Here is an 18349-nt window from a genome sequence, read left to right on the forward strand (position 1 = left end):
CAGCCATGAGCTAATGTTATTAGCTGAAGTTAATTTCACCCCTGATAAGATTTGGCATGACATCTCCTTTTGTAAGGCCCACATAATGCAAAAACATGAAAGGGTTTTTTACAAGAGCGACCAGAAGAAGTGAAATTTAACCATCAAAGCCCCGAAGGGATCCTCTCCGTAATAACAATCTGAGCTTGTCAGTGTCCCTGTAATAATTATCCAGACTCAACCTGATAGGAAAATAGGCCTCGGGTTATATTAATATCAAAGTAAAATTCTGCTTGCAGGATTTGTAATTAACCTGCAGCAACTAGCAACATTATTGACCTGTTTTTCACATTTGTTTCTTCACTTCACTTATTTATTCGCAGCAGTAATCCTCTCTTCTCCTTTATTTCTACCTCTGCCTGTGCTGCTGTCCACATCCAGTCCTCCCCGTCTGTCACAACACGCCATATGTGCGTTTATGTGAGCGCCGTCGTGCATCTCCCCAGAGCGCATCTGTATGACTTTTTAATTGTTGCAGGATGTAGTCGTCACATGTCGGCTTGATGCGGGCAGTGATTTGTGTGAAGCGTAATGAGCGTTTAGCGAGCCACCGTCCCGCCCCGCGACTTTCATCTGCCAACAACCATCTTTATTGATTCCACACAATCTGCCGCGGTGGCGCAGACGCTCGGGGAGGAGAGGGTGGAGAGTTGGGTCTGGGGAGGGAGGTGAGGGAAGGCATGAACTACAAAGAATATCAACAGGAAATTGGGAGGAGACCCTCTTCTTTCCTGTAAATGCTTCATCTGTCACACAGACGATTGTCTTTTCTTCCCCCTGAGCTCTTTGATTTTCTCCCTGTCTGCTCCTCATTTTCTTCCTGCTCCTCGTCCTCATCCCCATCTTTCTTTCTCACTCTTTCACTCTACAGCATGGTGGGGGGAAAAATAAACAGATGGAAGAGGGAGGGATAAATAGAGAGAGAGAGAAAGAGAGAGAGAGGAAGGATGTGGGAGTTCATACTGAGAGAGGGGGAGGTGGGGATGAAGGGATGAGAGGATGCAGAGCCAGTGGGAGGATGGAGGGAGAAAAGGGATGGAGAGCCTGATGAACACATCTAAAGGCGCTCTGGGTCTTTTTTAATAAGCGGCAGACTGTGGAGCTGCTCTCCGACCAGTCACTCTGAATAATGAGAGGGGGAGACACGGGATGAGAGGATGAAAAGACAACGAGACTCATTATCTTGCGACCAATTTTCATCACTGTCCTGTCAGTAATCTCTCTTTTCTTTCCCTCTCGGACTCAAACAGTCCTCAGCTCGGTTTGAGATGACGGATGAAGACCAATTACGCTAACAGTTTCGTTAACTTGAAGGCTGATTTCCTCCTGACGTCCTCCACAACGTACACTGATAATCCTGTTGGCCCTGGAAATTACTCACCACTCACCGCCCACCAGCGCGAGTATGTTGGTGTGTGTGTGTGTGTGTGTGTGTGTGTGTGTGTGTGTGTGTGTGTGTGATGCTCAGGTGTTGGATGAAGAATAATTTCAGCCTGATGACTTGTGTTGCTGCAGATAGGTCAACATATGTATTTGTTGCTGTTCTCCTTGACTTTCCTCCAGGAGACGCAAAATAAACTTCAATTCTTTAGTCTGCTTTTTTTTGACTATTGCTTTTGCATTGTATCCTTCTAAATCTTCCACAGGATCTGTATTTTTATGCAGTTTCTGGTTTCGCTGAAAAGCCCTTTGTGCGCAAAATGAGGCAAATCGGTTCTTTTGCAATTTTGCTGAATGGTTTTTATTGCAGCGCGCTCCCTTGATGTAGTTTTCACCACGCCGTGTCTCGGCCGTCCATTGTGTTGCAGCGCGGCCGAGCAGAGCGGCTAATCGCGCTGAGACAAGGTAATTCATTTATATGATTTTGTCGGATAATGAGGTGACGCGGAACGTCCTCTCGGTGTGCGCGCCAACACGTGTAAATAAGTCGAGATTTATTTGCGTGGCCCTTTTTTAAAAACAAACGTTACAGAATGGAGAGCCGCGGCGTCGATAAAAGCCGTCCTTCCTGGAGTGTGGGGACCGCCACACAATTAAGTGGCTCCTCAACTGAAATTATGTGTAGGACGAAAAGAGGGGGAAGCGACACACTCAGCGGTGATGCAATCATTTTCTTCAAAGTTCAGTGTTTTGGCTCATCTTGACTTCTTTAAGGCCCTGCACGCCGTCCTCACCCCACTCTGGTGATTGTAATTATTTGAGCTGATTAGATCACAGCTGGTGGCTCGGTTGTGCAGTGGTTAGAGCTGTTGACTCCTGACCCAGACCAGCTTCTTACTTCACACCTGCTGGGGCCTTTCTGTGCAGAGTTTGCACGCTGCCCTTGTGCCTCTGATTATCCGTGGGTGTTCGCGCTTCCTCCCACAGTCCGAAGACTTAAGTTAGGATAACTGCTGATTCTACATTGGTCGTGGGTGTGAATGGTTGTTTGTCTCTCAGTGCTGGTCCCATGATGACCTGGTAAGTTGTGCAGGATGTAGCCCGTCTCTTGGCCGACACCAGCAGGGATATAATCGAGCTCTCTGCAAACCTCTTATCGGTGTAGATCTCATGTAACAACGTACATGTGCCAGCCCCCTGGCAGAAAGAATCGCCCAGTAGGGTTGTGAAGTATTGTTGATGCACTGCAGCGTCTTCATAGTTTGCAGGGGTGTATGGTCGTCAGTGCAAAATATTCTTTATTTATACAAACCTGGGCAAGAGGCAGTACATAGAGTTGGACACATTCAGTCACGGTTACTCAGATACAGTATATAGCACATAGCAAAACTATGAGCTAAAAATGACAGTGCTGTTCCAAAGAACAGGTGCAACAATCACAGATTATTGTAACCACCTGATTGACCCTCTCCTTTTTTTGATTTCACAAGGCCAAACATTTGCTTGTTCAGTCGATGCCGATGACACACCCCAGCTTTCTACAGGATAAGAGGACAGAGGTGATGGATGTACTGGATGAATACACTGACCAGGCAAACCTTCCAAAACCTTCAACATTCAGTTGTCACAAGATGACCAATGTTATTTACTTCTCCTGTCAGTGCATTTAATGTTGTGGCTGATCGGTGTATGTGCATTGCTTCCTGCTAACGATCCCACTGCGTGTTGCATCGTCCAGGTTCAAAACTGTGACTGCAGGTGCGAGTTGGGATGCAAAAGGGTAGAAAGTATTGCACGAGGGCAGATAATTATTATTACACTGATTCAATTTCATGCTCACATTTCAAGACCTATTCTCTTCACCGGTGAATCTGAGTGGTATTTTTTCTGTAAATGTGACATATCTGCTCAGAGATGGTGAGTTTTCAAACTGCATGCACTAAAAAAATAAATAACAAAAATAATAATAATAAAAATAGTCATCCCCAGCTGGTAATATTACAGCAGACCCCTCTCATCACGTTTTATTTGAAGACGATCAGCTTTGACCATCAAACCACACAGTTAGTGCCACTGGTGAGACTGAACACACTCATCTGTAATAGTGTGAAATAAAAATTTGTGCTGGCCTCAGTTTACCCATGTGTGTAGCTAAAGGCTGATTGAACTGACCACCCTGTATCTGTTTACTGTAATGTGTGATGTAACGTGTCTGTGTTTTGTGAATTCCTGAGGTAGATTCTGATAGAAAAGTAGAGTCAAGCAGTTAAAGCCTGATTTCCAGCGTCAAACTGCTCTAAACAGGTTTGTATGTGCAATGGTTAACAGATGTGTCACTCACCCCAGCTTTGTTGCACTTCTAATAGAACAATTAGCATCCTTATTAGTACATACAGTCAGAGCACTAATGAGACAATGATTGAAAATGTGTGGGTGTGCTCGGTCTTTAAAAGTCACGACACGCCAACGTTTAAAAATCCCTTCCAGTGGAAACAGGCCAGTCAGAACATCTGTGAAAATTAAGAAACGCTGTCGAGCAATAGCAACACGTGAAAAGTGTTTAAAACAGAGGACGCTATCATGGCTTATTTGTTGTGTTACACTTTGTCTTATTTGACGTCCTCCGAGTACAACTCGTTCCACAACAGAGCAGCAGCTTGTAGACACTTACGAGACAGGAGGCAAATATGCAAATTATTGAATCATCAGTGTGTATTTATTGTCCTATTGTCTGAGTTAAGTTAACAAGATAACAGTCGGTTAGAGAGCTCATTAACCTGGAGAGTTATGTCGCAATAATCGGAAAAAAATAGTTCTTCCACTTGGGAGAATTCATGTGAACATCCCACCTCACAAAACAGATAAGATGGTGAGTCATTGACGCCACGTGCGCAGAAAGCTTGTAGATGTAAACCAAACAACCTTGGCAAGCGTTTTAACCCCTGCAAACTGCACCTCCTGAGCAAATCCAGACATTTTTTATAATTTACTCTGCATACATATGTTTAAAAGTGAATCATGGCTCCCCTGAGCTATTCCCTTGTAACGTGTTGGCATCCAGATACTGTAACCTTCAACAAAATTACATCTGAGCTGAACTGAACTGGACTGAATGCCATTACTGCCGTAGCACAAAACCAGTACAACAAGATGTCACTGTGGAACTCTCTATCATTGCCCGCTAGACACTAAAAATGCAGTTAAATAGAAAATATTATAAAAATACAATTTACTTCAACCAATTGAAAATCAGCCATAAATGTCCCAGATGTGTCTCACAGTCAAAGCGTCGCTTCGAAAGATTGGACTGCCCCTTGGACGGGAATGCAGTCTACTGAAAAGTTATTCACATCCAGAAAGTGTTACAAGTCTCTGCTGCAAATTTGTCCAGTGGTCTAAAGATGATGTCTAATGGTCAGAAAAGCCAACCAGCACAACATTAACTACAGCTAACAATCTACAAGGATCTGCAGCGATGCGATGTCACGTTCCTGAAGAGCCTCACAAACCTGCAGAGGGCTTTGGCTCCTGGTGTAGAGATTCAGGCCATCGCATATTCAAGGGCTGAGCTTTGAATCGGCTTTAGACGATGGATGTAGAATTATTCCAGCTGGGTCTTGTTAGGTAAAAGCGCCCTAAACCACTGAATAAATACTGTTTGTTTGTGTTTTTACTGGCACTTTTAAGCATAATTAGGTGGCTCGTAAGTCGACTAAATGACGATCAGCAGCGACCGTCACTACTGTGAGACATTTTCTATCAGTACAAGAAAACTAACCTAAGGTTTGCAGTATTATTAATTCAGTCTGAAGCTATTTTGCCATTCTGCTGTGCTCCTGGGAATCGGTCCTCAAACACTGACACAACTTGCTGTAAGCTGAGGTTCAAAGTTTGTTCTTCAGCTCGAAACGCATTAATTCAGACCTTGATCCGGCGCTTTCAATCAGATCACATGCTCTTCATCATCAGCAGAAGACTGAACTTGTCATCAGGTTGTTAAAAGTTTACTGTTGACCTTAGAGACAGCAGTTTCTGTAAAAGTTCATCACCTGTGGAGTGAAAGATATTGCATTTGCAATATAGTGTTCCTTCTTTATAAACAGACCTGACATTACTCTCGTAGACTTGTGTAAACCCTTGCTCTGTACTAAATCTGAAATTAAACAATAAGTCTGAGGTCTCGCATCCATGCAATCAGCACATAAGAACACTTTATAACACCGTCCACAGTTTACTTTGAGTAATTTTATTGTATGAATCAAGTAGCAAAGAAAGACTTTTTCAGCTTAAATGTAGGAGACAATAAAACTACGGGGACCAAGTGGATTTCTGTAAATAAATGCATGTTTCAAAAAAGGGATGTTTGTTCTTACAGTGTAATTAATAGAAACACAGTCCACATTCCTCATCTTTTCAGTGTATATAAAAGCATTTTTATTCCCAGGTTCTTCATGCAGCATTTATAATTTGCTACGTCGGAGCCGTCTACATCTGTGTATTATTAGATCGTTATGGCAACCGAAATCTTCACTAGCTGTGCATATTTGTTTTCTTCTCCAGTCGACCTGTTATAAGCTGCAGCACGGTCGACAAACACAGCAACTTTTCTAATTTTCTTGACTTGTCTTTATTCCAGGTGGAGTGTGGGTGTAGCCATCTTCTAAAAAAAAAAATGAAAAGAAAAAAAAATCTTCTGTAAGTTCAAGGAGGCACCTCTTAGTGGTTTCTCATTACATTTGTTAAAAATAAAACTACTGCGTGAACTTTACATATATGTTTTCACTACAGATTTATGGGTTCTCCTTTTTCTACCATTAAATTAACACCACTTCACACAGACACCTGTTTACTTTCCTTTCTTTTAAAATGACCACATCACATCTTAATTTCTTCTGACATAGCAACATTTATGTCCCCGTAAAAAGCCGTAAGTATCGATTGCGTCTTGATTTATTGAAGCATTACACTATAAATCACAGCTATCAGAAGTTGCGGTTCTGTTCATGTCCCAAAAATCCAGGCGACATAAAGACATTTGTGCACAACACAAAGTCGTACCCCGTTAAACCAATGTAAACATCCTTGCCGCCGCCTCACATCAAAAGCTCTTTCACCGACACAAAAGAAAATGTGTTTTTTTTATTTTTTCTCTTCCAGACACTTACAGACTGCGCGGCATAAAAGGAAACAACAGCAGACACTTGAATGCAGACAGAAAGATTTTCCGCCGTGAGTTTCATAAAAAGCAAACATACTTTACAGCTGTTCCTTCACGCTGTTGAGGTAAAAGTCAAATTTCTCAGCTTTCTGTGATACACGTTGGGAAAAAAAAAAAAACAGCAGCAGCAGCTCTGGGAAGGAAGGTTGTGAAGGTAATGAAGGCGACCTTACTGAAAAGTACAGAAATCATTTGAGGAGAAGAAAACCTTTTAACAAAGTAGCCTTCACTGGGTTGATGTCAAGCTAATTACACACGAGGTGGTTAAATTAGTCCTGATGTTGCTGGAGTCTGAGTCACTTTAGGAATCGTGCTGGGCACTGTACTCTGGTTGTAGAGGAGCATCAGTACACTATAAAAAATGTGTGTGTGTCCAATCAGTATGTAGGCCATTATTGTAGTGTTTCAAGCCTTTAAAGGTATTTCTCTTCAAAGAAAATTGTGAGTCGGCAACAAAAGTGGGAAAGAAACAGCGGCCGGCACTCAGAGAGAATGAGGATCTGGCAGTTAGGTGAGACGGGTGATGTGTATGGATGAGGCCATGATGGAGAGAGCGAGAGAAGAGGGAGGAGAGCAATGTTTACGGGTGGGAGGGGAAGGGGGAGGGGTAGCGAGGCCAGTAAACTGCTTGTGAAATGAAAATGGCTCTTTAGCAGAATCCAGGACACTTGGGCGCTGCGCTGGATCAATGTCTCTGATTTACTGTCTGAAAGCCTGTCAGAGGGAAAGAGAGGCAGAGGGGGGAGACAGAGGCCAGGGGAGGGAGGGGGAGGTTGGACGGAGAGAAGTTAGAGCTTAGAGGTAGAAGAGTCCTTCTTTAATGGAAGGAGAAAGAAGAGAGACAGGGAGAGGTAAGGATGGAGGGGAAAATTGTCCATCAGAGTGACAGTGCAAGGAGGCAGAATCAGAGGGATTGCTCCTCAAGTCCTCACGGCCAAGATACAAAATCAATCTGTCAAGACGATGGGGAAGGGCAATCTTGTTTTGTGCAGGGAATTGGTGCGGCCATTTGGGGTAGAATCAATAGGGGACACATGGTGCTTCTTAAATCCTTACTATCCCACAGAGGCCAGGTTATTGACAAACAGGGGAGTGTACGTAGGCAGTACACAAATCCTTAACTTGACCTGTCTGGAAGGAATCTATATTCTGTTGGTGGCCAAAGAATCGGAGACGGAAGAAAGTGACGATTTCTGCCGGGCTTGTAAATGATAGAATGACAACTTTGAAGTGGAACAAATTGTCTTCTGCAGGATGTCAGCATGCTGGCAATGACAACGCTAACATGAGGTTAGCAATTTATTGTTTTTTTGTTTGTTTTTTTATTGTATGCACATAAAGACATATGAACAGATATACATACACAAAAAAAGACAATACAACTAAAAAATATATAAATAATAATAATAATAATAAATTAGAAAATGCAAGCAAGTGATTAATGATGAAAATAGTATCAATAATAAAAAAAGCAATTAGTACCACATACGTGTGTGTGTGTGTGTATATATATATATGGTGTGCGTGGTCTGTTGAGTTTTGAACTTTGGAAAGGTGGGTACCAGGATGGTTTTGGTGCTAAGTGGAATGTAGCATGAGTTCATTGGCAGAAGAATGAAGTTCAAAATAGTTGAATACACATTATTACATTCTTCCGGTTGATTTCTTTGTGCAGCTGACTGATTTTCAAGTGATATCTGTTGCGTTAATAAATCCAGCTATTGTGTGGTGTTAACCTTTTTTCCTATTTTTCCAGTTGAGTAGTATTGTTTTGTTGGCGATAGCTACAAGTAGGGGTGTTATGATTTGTTTTGAGTCTACGTGGAGTGTGTCCAGATTTCCAAGTATACACACGGACAGGGAAAGTGGGATGTTGCAGCCAGTAAATTGAGATAGTGTGGTGGTTACTTCTCTCCAGAAATGGTGTATTGGTGGGCAGGTCGAGAATGCATGGAGATGATCATCTGTTGTATTAAGTGTACAGTGAGTGTGAATGTCTGTGCTAGCTGATCACATTAACATTTTGTGCTGTGTAATGTGTGTTCTGTGGATGATCTTATATTGTATTAGGCTTATGTCGGTGTTCCTGGACACATTGAAGCAATTTATTGTTAAATTGTCCTAATAATTAGCACAGAATGCTAGCATTTATGAAACTTAGACTTAATTTAAACTCGTAGAATCTTTGGTTGATTAGACATTTTTTATACTTTTTTTTTTTTTTTTAAATTTCCCCCGACAAATTTAAGTTTCTTTAAATACACATTAACATGAATCCAGCATATTTTAGTAAAGGGATAGCTTAAATTGAATGCAAAATGATAATAATAATGTGTAATAGGTAGGGGGTTCCTAGGTAGGTGGGGGGGGGGTGCAAACCTCACAATGTGGTTAGTAGTATCTCCAAGTTTAGTATCATTGAGGGCCACTATGGGCTGGATTTAAAAAATCTCTGGATCCAGTAGATTCTGAGGGACGTTCAGAGAAGAGCTTAAGTTGCATGAATATTGTTTTCAGTAATATATGATCTAGTGACTCATTTTAATTAGTTTCTAGTATTTTGTTTTCTTACTTTATTTATGTCTTGTCCTCTGTTTAATTATACAGACCCCATGAAGGATACTTACACCTAATTATTTTGGAACGTATTGATTTTATATTCGTGTTTCCAATCATCTTGCCATCAGTTAACATTCGAGTGGTGCTGTGTGCATTAGTTATGTACTCCAGTCAGGTTTCAAGAATACCTCCTCTGCTCTGACCTGCTTCCCACATTTGGAAGGTCCTTTCTCAATCGGAAAAGAAGGCGGCTACTGTAAAACACTTTCCTAGGCCTTAACTTGGCTCTGAAGCAAAACAGTGGGTGACATCATGGCGCATATATATCATATTATATTATAAAGATGTCCATCTTTATATACAGTCTATAGAGTGGTATTTCTTGACGATGGGCCCAAATTAAAAGTTAGGGAATCAGCAGCAATTAATCATGAGGGGGACATGTTCGATCTATCTGATGATGTAAAAGAGAAAGTGGAACAGTTGTCAAAATGTTTGAATCAGAACCATGACTGTCTGTACAAAGATGTTTTGCTTTTTTTCTGACCAACCTTTATAGGTCAGTACAATGATGTAAAACACAGAAAAGCAACAAATCCCCACGTCGGAAAAACAAGAACCAGTCCTGTCCTGAAGTGGCTGCTGGTTATTTCCTCGTCGATCAATGAATGTGCGAGTGATTGCTCAAAGTTCTGACCCCTGACCGTCAGTGTTTGCACATGTATCCATGAGTATCACCAAACACGAGTGAGTGTTTTCCTGCGAGTCTCTGCTCTCGCTATGTCTGCGTGCGGCGGAGCTCTGGGACCGGGACAACAGAAGGGACGTCTCAACAAGAGTGTTTTTCCACACCCTCAGGACACCAGAGGTCTGATGTATGCGTGTGTGTGCGTGTATGTGTGTGTGTGGGTGGGAGGGGGAGCGGGTGGGAGAGGGTGTTTTATTTTTATTTTGAGTGTTTAATGTATTAAAAGAGGCCGGGGTAATGAATTATAATCTTTAATGCAGAAACCGATCGATACCACCCAGAGAATAAATCAGCTTTTACTGAGAGCGTCAAAGCCCCTTAATACACTAGGGGAGAGAAAGGGAGTGCATGGGGAGGGAGAGAGGGAGGGAGGGAGGGGAGCTGAAGGGACAAACTCTTAGGAAAGGAGGCTCCTGAATGAAGGAGAGAGAGAGTGGAGGAGGATGATGAAATGAGAGAGAGCGGGGAGTAAGAGGCAAAGAGGAAGGGACGGGGAGGTGGATGGAGGCAGACGGAGGGAAGTTATAGATGAACAGACTCACCTTTGGGCTAACCTCATTGAGTAAAAGCCTGGTGAAAGCACAGAGATTCTGACAGTTTTGTGAGGAGGCGAGGTTGCAGGGTCAGCCGGTGTGTGCGCACGCACTCCACTCACTTGTTATTTCTGTACCTACTCGCATTGTGTTCCCTCTCAATGATCCCCTCCCTGACTCCTGTTGCCTGGAGCAAAACATAATTAATTGAATTACACCACCACTTCTCGATCAAAGATCACCTCACCGCTCTCTGGCCTCGGTGCCTGCCCGACCGGGGTGGGGGTGGTGGTGGTGGTGGGGGCTTTCTTGCTGGAAGAAAATGCCTAACAACCATCCATGAATTATAACTTTTTATTAACGTGAAGCGAAGTTTCGGTGGTGTGTGCTGCTTCTGAATCGGCACGGCCGCAGTAACAAGCTGGGCAGGAACCAAGGAGAAAAAAAAACAAAAAAAAACAGCTTGATTTGGATTCAGCTGATAGTTACGAAGATTCATCTCAGGAGCAAGTACCAAGACGAAACAAAATCCTAATGCACTTCGAAGTATTTAGGATGCCTACCCAGTTCAGTCAGCGGACTAAGTGGTTTAAGTGAGGTTTTTCGGTCGCTGGAGACTCTTTAGTAAGACACAGTCATTAAAGTTTGATAGCTCAGGCCGAGAGTGGAGGTAAACGGGCAGAGAGGGGTGATGAGGAAAGACCTATGTGAGCCACAGAGGTGGAATGAGTCTACTCTGTAAGAAAGAAAGAAAGAAAGAAAGAAGGGGAGACTTGAACTGAGAAAGAAGACGCAGAGAGGGACGTCTTTATGAAAAACACTGATAAGGAAGGTTGAAAACGTGATTTTCACTGATGCCGTTACACCCCCTCCAGTGCTCAATAATTAAGCAGCGGTGCAGCATCCGTGATGTCAGCCAACGCATTCATCATTCATTGCTTCAGGAATCAGGGGTGGAGATGAGATATGACTTAATCACACATTTTTTGACTTTTCTCTTTCTGTTTTTTGTTATTTTTTTCCCCCTCGAACGTTCTTTTATTGTGTATTTTGTGCGGCTGCGGCTTGTGGTGCCCGCAGCGACAGAGAGCGATTGTGCTGAGACAAGTTCCAAATAAACAATGAGTCATATTCCTGCTTTTTTCCGTCCTCCTGTTTGAGTGCCCCCTCTTTAAGAATTTCATGATAATGCTGAGAGATTTATAAATGGAGAGATATAACCCGTGAACGTTCTCACAAGGCTCCTCCGTTGAGAATTTAAAGCCTCACCTTTAAGCCTTTCCATTTCTTTTCTTTTTTTTTTTTTTGTCTGTGGGCGCTGTCTGTCTGTGTGCCTGAGGGCGCGTGATTGTTGCATTGCACTCATAATAAGCCTCTGAGTGACTGGCAGAACCAATATCTTGCTATCGTTTTGCCGCGCGCTCGCTCAGGCGGCTCGGTGTGCAGCCCCCGTCATGCATCTCAATTCCGCAAACACAATGTTCGGAGCCGAGAGAAGGAGCCTGCTTTTTGATTAATGTCGCCATGACAACTACATAATTCATGAATTGTATTAGCGATCTATTTGTCATTTGCGAATCATAATTCAGGATGTGTGTTTGGAGAGGGCTGGCTGGCAACACAGAGATGCGGCGTGCTTTTATCTTTAGTGTCTTCCGCACGCATACACAAAAAATAAATAAATAAATAAAAATGAAAAGGCCCCAAGCCGGAAATGCTGACGTAGCTTCTAATTCTTAATCTGAGAGGTAGAAGCTATTTGGGAGCTCCTTGTCGTTTACGAGGGCCCTTTTAGCTTCATGATGAACTCTCGGGTCTGCTCATTTGGAAAGCGGCATGCTAATTCCCGCTCTTCATCTGTCCGTCCGTCCGTCTGTCTGTCTGCCTGTTGACAGTCTGTTGGGTCGGCGCTACACTGACACCATTTGGTGCAGGAGTGAAAGGAGATAAAGATGACTCTCATTAAGGCGTCAGTGCAGATCATTTCCCATTAGATCAATGAGTGGATTTGCACAGAAACCCTAAAAACGAAACGAGACTTTAAACCATATTTGAGCCAGATGGCGAGGCTTGACATGTTTATCCGTCTGCACACGGATCAGATCTGAGGGTTGCAAGGAGGTTTATTATTATTACTACATTAGTGTGTTTTTGTTTTGCTTTGCTCCGACCATCACAGTGAAAATGGATTGCAGATGACTTAATATTTTTTTTTCATTGCATAAATCTCGTGCCAGTTATTGATATAAATTCTTTCAATTCACCTCGTTCCAGTGCTAACATTTAGTATTTTATGAACACAGCTTTTTGAGTGGAAGCACGTCTGCAAAAAAAAATAATGATAATAATAATTGATCAACTTTTAATAATGTGTCTTTAAGCCAAAAAATGTAGCATGAACCTTTTTAGTTAGTCCTGAAAAGGTTTTTGGAAGGCGAGATGAAGAACTTCAAGAGCTGAACTTCACTACTGAAATTTGCATATGAGGGTTTTTACTTTTCCCCCCTCGCAGCTCTGCTCCACTTTCTCCAACACCTGAGCTACATATATGTTTTATATGATGTACCCCATGAAATCTGCTCAGATATTCTGGATGTCCTCCTCAGGAACCTGCAACTAAAACATTTACTCCACAGCTGCTATTAGAGCATCTACTGAGGGATTCACATCAGATGCCACTAAATTAAACATGCACTGCACCTTTAACATTAAATTAAATGTCTGTAAAAAAAATAAAATTCTGAGATTTTATCTATATTGTTACACAAGCAGTCCCTATGAGAAATTGCCGCCGTTGTGATTTTAAGTTAAACTACGGCTACCTACAGGATTCACGTGAAAAGTCCACATCAGCTTGTGGTTCTTCAGCTGATTCGCAGTGAGGGAGTAAAGATTTGCTAATTATCAGCACGGAGACTCCTTCACGAGACAGCAAGGCTGCGATTCACTGATTGAAGAATTTATTCATGTATTCAAAAACACTAGGAGGATCTTGGTATAAAATATTCAGACATACATGATCAAAACAGTTTGCTGCGAGCACATAATTTATAAAACATTTGTTTTTAATTGAACTAGTTGAACTAGGGTGAGTCCGTAGCTCCATCTCGGGCAGTCGTGGTGTCGTCACTGGAGTGCTGATTGTCTGGAAGGCAGAGAAGAGCTCAGTTTAATAGGCGCTTGCATGTTTTATTAAAAAGAATATTAGCTGTATTTTTGAGTGATTGCAGATCTTGCGACGACTCTAGGCACAGTTTTAATGTGCAGTCCAGTTTTTATTTAGCTTGACATTTAACTTATTATTACCTCATCGATCTTTCAGGAAACACACACAAACTTTTATATAATCTATCTGGATGATTTGTTTTTGTTGTTTTTTAAGGAGAAGCTGACTATGGGACATCCGTCATCCCACTTTGTCCTCCTCACCTTTCCTTTCGTCATCCTCAACGCTCTCCTGACTGGTCAACGGCGCATCTGCCTGCTGAGGTGCATTTTTCTCCCGTCCCTCTCCCTCCCAGAGGACAGAGGAGTTCTGGCTGGAGCGTAGCCGCAGTCGGGGTGGAGTCTTCTGGTCGCCGGGACTAAAAGACTGGGAAACTCCAGAGCCTCCTCTGGTCAGACCCAGCCCCCAGCCGTGACGGGACCCCAGCTTACGACGGCCCCCGGAACCGGTGCGCATGGCTGGCGTCCCGGGAGCCGAGATATCCTGTTCTGTCTGGGAATGAGATTTTCTCAAGGGAGAGGGAGACACCGGAGCGCTGCGGGGGTCTGGAGCTGCATGACGAGAGTTCATAGTTGAGAAATGAACATTTAAATTTCATGTATCTGCAAAAGTAAGTATAACTGCTACAGGTGATAACGTTTTATCATCAGTGCGTCATTGGTTCGTTCATTCTAAGATATGATTACAGTTTATGTAGAACAACACCTGCAGGACGGTTTTCAGCATTTGTCTTTCTCTACGCAGGATTTTTCACTCTGTGCCACCAGATGGGACAAATCACCCTGATTGATTTCCAGCACTGTGGCTCAGGTGGCAGAGCAGGACCGCCATTAATCACGGAGTTAGTGGTTTGATTCCTGTTCCTCCTCATATCAAAGTGTCCTTGAGCAACACATTAAACCCACAAAACCTCCATTGATCCGTGAGGAACTAAATGAGCTATACTATGACGCTTCTTTCAGTTGCCAAAGTAGAAATGTACCGATAAATAAGTGTTATATTTAAGCATGTATGTATTTCGCTAATGCATAAAATATACAAAGAATGAAATGTACATGCTTTGTGAATTTATTCTAGGCCAGCTCAAACTTTTATTTCTAATATAAACGTAATGCGTCGAGTGTATTTGAAATGAAGGAGTGTCTTTTCACAATTTAAATTACACTTATTTGTTTTTAAAGATAAATATTTAAACGTTACCTAAATTCCTCCTGTTTAACATTTAAATCTCTTCAGCTTCATTTTTTTTTAACCAATATGACACATTACAGTGAAATATCTTCAATAATTGACAAATATTGTAAATTGTAAATATATTGTAAAAAACACTTAAATGTGTTTAGATCTGCTAATGCTTAAAAAAAAAATCTAGTGTACGGAACAATTTGTGACACCTAAGTCGTCTTTTTACTCAAGCAAAACGCTGAATTGTTTTCAAGGAATTTGCACAACAAGGAACAAGTTCATTTTTTTACTTTTACATTCATGGTATTGGGAGTTATGATAATTATGAATTCTACTTTGCTCATTCAAAACGTCCCTGCAACAAGGTCACGCTACTGCATCAAAAAGCGTGAACAATGTGGAACAAAAGCATATTTTTCTAGAAAATGTATCACGATTAGCTGACTTATGAATTCAACGTGCACGCAGACGTGGCCTTCTTACTAAAACAGGCAACTCCAGTACATGAGGTTAACCTGCGGTTGGGTTTCAGGGTCAAACACTCATGCAAATAACTCCCTAACTGTATAAAATGGAAAGGAGTTGAGTTTGTGGGACATGTCTTCGCTGGCTCTCCACCATCTCAAATCTCTGAGATACAGGCTCAATAAAAAACAGCAGTCGTCTTGTCAAGAAACAGACCCGCTGAGTCTAAGCAGTCAGGGATTTAAGGGGGATAACAGGAGACACAATGCAAATGAAAATATAATTAAATGGCCGACAATATTAGTAAGTCAAAACGAGAGTGGAGACGTTAAGAATGCGGGTTGCGCCTCAAATCCTGGCTTTGAAAATGTCTGCCTGGAGATTTCTTCTCCAACTCCCAGCCAGTAAACGCATAAAAAGAGAATGAAGCTTCGCGAATCTTTTCCTTTCAACATGTGGTTAGCAGCAGAGAAAGCCAGCTTCAGCGAAGCCTGGGCTCTCTACAGGGAGAGATCTAAGGAGAAGAGAGTGGTATCAGTGCCGACCACACTTGATAGTCATGAGATGATTTGTATGCATGCCTGTAGCCCCGCTTGATGGGGTGAGCGTGTGAGTGTATCTTTGTGAAAACCAGTAGGCCGGCGTTTGTGTGTTTGTGGGTGTGGGAAAGAGGGGCGGTGTGCCGGGCTACGTGTGTGTGTGTGTGTGTGTGAGTGGTCTCACCAGGCTGAGGTGTGTGTGTCTCTGATGTAAATTCGGCGCCGTCGGCCAGGTTTTCCACGCTGCCCGCGGCTGTGAAGAGAGCCCGTCCCTCTCTTGCTCCGCGGGGTTTGATGAGCTTCTTCATCCTGTCTGCAATCCAGTTAGATTTCCTATGAGGACGCAGAGGACAGGGACCATTTACAAAGAGGGATGAGTTCGGCGTGCGCGCGTGCGCCCGCGTGCGCGGTGATACACTTGTAGTACACGCCCTGATTCCCCAAATGTAGTGGTAGGATGCCAAACGTTAAAGGCTGAGTCTTGTTCGCAAAATCCATTTTGTGTCACATAGTGTTTATTTTCTGATGTGAAAATGCAAAATAAGAACAAAATGTTCCTCAAGGTGCCAAATGCCATTTAGTATGCCAGAAATGTTGTGGCTTTTGGAAAATGCATTCGGAAATGTTGTAATTAAAATGTCATGACCATTATGAGTAATAGCACTGCAGACAAAATGCACCTTTGTAACTCCTGAACAATTAATACACAATATTATTTATAAATGAAACGTTGGCCGGCCAGAAGACGACAGACATCCTTCCTCTGAGTGAACAACTTACGAACTGAGACAAAACCATTTGGGTTATGACGAATCATGTAATGGAGACTAATGAAATAACTCACGATCTCGATTGGCATTTCTGTGCTGCAGTTTCTTGTTAATGATTAGAATCAGTAAACAACACTGACACTGATCCACGCTGAGCTGAAATCAATCAATTTCAGACCGTTTGATGATATATGTTATGGAAAAGCATTAGAAACATACCTTGCATAAAACTAGTTCTCTCTACCGTCGGTCCGACAGAACAAAAACTAAATAAAGATCAACAAATGTGATCTGAATGAAAAAGAGCTATTTAATTAAAATGCCCGGTTTGTATTTGATTGTCTATCCAAAACAGCCTCTCACAGACGACACGAGTACGAAAAGGAGGAGGCGAAATGTAAAGTGGTACACAAAAGGCCAATACACTGGTGACCTTCCTAGTGTTTCGAGTGCGGCTTTGTACTTTTGAATTAATGTTTTGAACAATTTGAATTGTACTCATTATAACACATCTTTGCAATCAGTTCAGTGGTCAAATTCTGTGACGTGTGTAATGTTCACTTGTTGCTGATTTTGTCTGAGACACATATATTCAGTTGTATGTTTAAATACTGTGATGGTGTCCAGAGATCTGGTATTTCTGCTATTCTGTCCACACCATCGGCTGGAAGGTGTGTGTGTTTGTGTAGGTGCGAATAAAAGACACGGCCTGCACACGTCTAAGTCGACACTCTTCAGTTCAGCCTCAATTACAAAACACAGAATGGACTTATCTTATTTGTTGACTTTGTCAACAAAGCTGAACATTATAAACTCTTATAAATAGGAGCTGAATTTACGGAGCTCGTATTAAGTTTCAGTAAATAACAGATGAAAATAATTAACGTGTCTACTGGGTGTACAGAGACCAATCCCAATTTGACATTTAAAGGATATTTCTACCCGCTGCGCTTCACACTAATGTTTGTGTTGTGGCCTTACGGCTCTATGAGTCATGTAAACTGTGCACAATCCACCTCTGCTGTAAAAATGGGAAACATAAAAAAACTGTTTGTTTATTCAACCCATTTTTTGGGGCATCAGGTGATTTTAAATGTAACATTTCTTGTCTTTTAAATGTGTTTCCTCTAACACCGATAGAAACATCTGTCTCTTTAGTAACAGTAACAGATGCCTGAGTCTGTATCAAGGTAAGCGTTATTATTTAAAAATATTGATAATATACTTAACAGTTTTGTTCGTGTATGAAATATTCCATATAAACACCAGCCTTGAACTATCTACTGCATAGATGTGGTGCTACACAGGCTTGTTTAAGTGTAGTTAACAAATAGCAGCTTGGTGCACTATATAAGTAAATATAGATAAATAGGGTACTTGGCCTTGCTGGCTGGAGGCTGCATGCTGGGTTCAAGGACTCTATACTGATCCATTATCTTCTCCACCAATTTCTGCTTCTCCCGGCGGAGCTCGCTCAGCTTCTCCCTGAAAAGAACATATGACACATCAAAACCACACAGCTGACAGGACGAAGAAGAAGAAAAAATAAAGAGTATGAGGAGGTGCTTCGTTCATTCATGTTTTATTAGTGGCTCTTGACTAGATTATTCTTAAGTGTGTACACTGATCATTACATTACGACCATTTTCCTAAAATTGTGTAGATGTCCCTTGCGACTCATCTGACG

The 18349-nt window shown here is 42.1% G+C and overlaps 1 protein-coding gene and 1 long non-coding RNA gene across 2 annotated transcripts in view; one reads left to right on the forward strand and one right to left on the reverse strand.

The window, feature by feature from the left end:
- Window positions 1-13420: 13420 nt before the first annotated feature.
- ccdc88b (coiled-coil domain containing 88B) overlaps window positions 13421-18349 on the reverse strand; it is a 41210-nt gene continuing 36281 nt past the window's right edge. The window contains exons 25-28 of the mRNA XM_047585430.1: window positions 18040-18147; window positions 16077-16225; window positions 13907-14254; window positions 13421-13622 (exon numbers count right to left, since the gene is read on the reverse strand). Coding sequence (XP_047441386.1) covers window positions 13561-13622; window positions 13907-14254; window positions 16077-16225; window positions 18040-18147 — 667 coding nt within the window. The 3' untranslated portion in view covers window positions 13421-13560. The remainder of the gene's footprint in view (window positions 13623-13906; window positions 14255-16076; window positions 16226-18039; window positions 18148-18349) is intronic.
- LOC125008257 lies at window positions 14161-15010 on the forward strand. The gene is made up of 2 exons (XR_007112861.1): window positions 14161-14313; window positions 14448-15010. It is a non-coding gene; the product is annotated as an uncharacterized LOC125008257 (long non-coding RNA).

The sequence above is a fragment of the Mugil cephalus genome, chromosome 5 (genome assembly GCF_022458985.1).
Source record: "Mugil cephalus isolate CIBA_MC_2020 chromosome 5, CIBA_Mcephalus_1.1, whole genome shotgun sequence".
Classification (NCBI taxonomy): domain Eukaryota; kingdom Metazoa; phylum Chordata; class Actinopteri; order Mugiliformes; family Mugilidae; genus Mugil; species Mugil cephalus.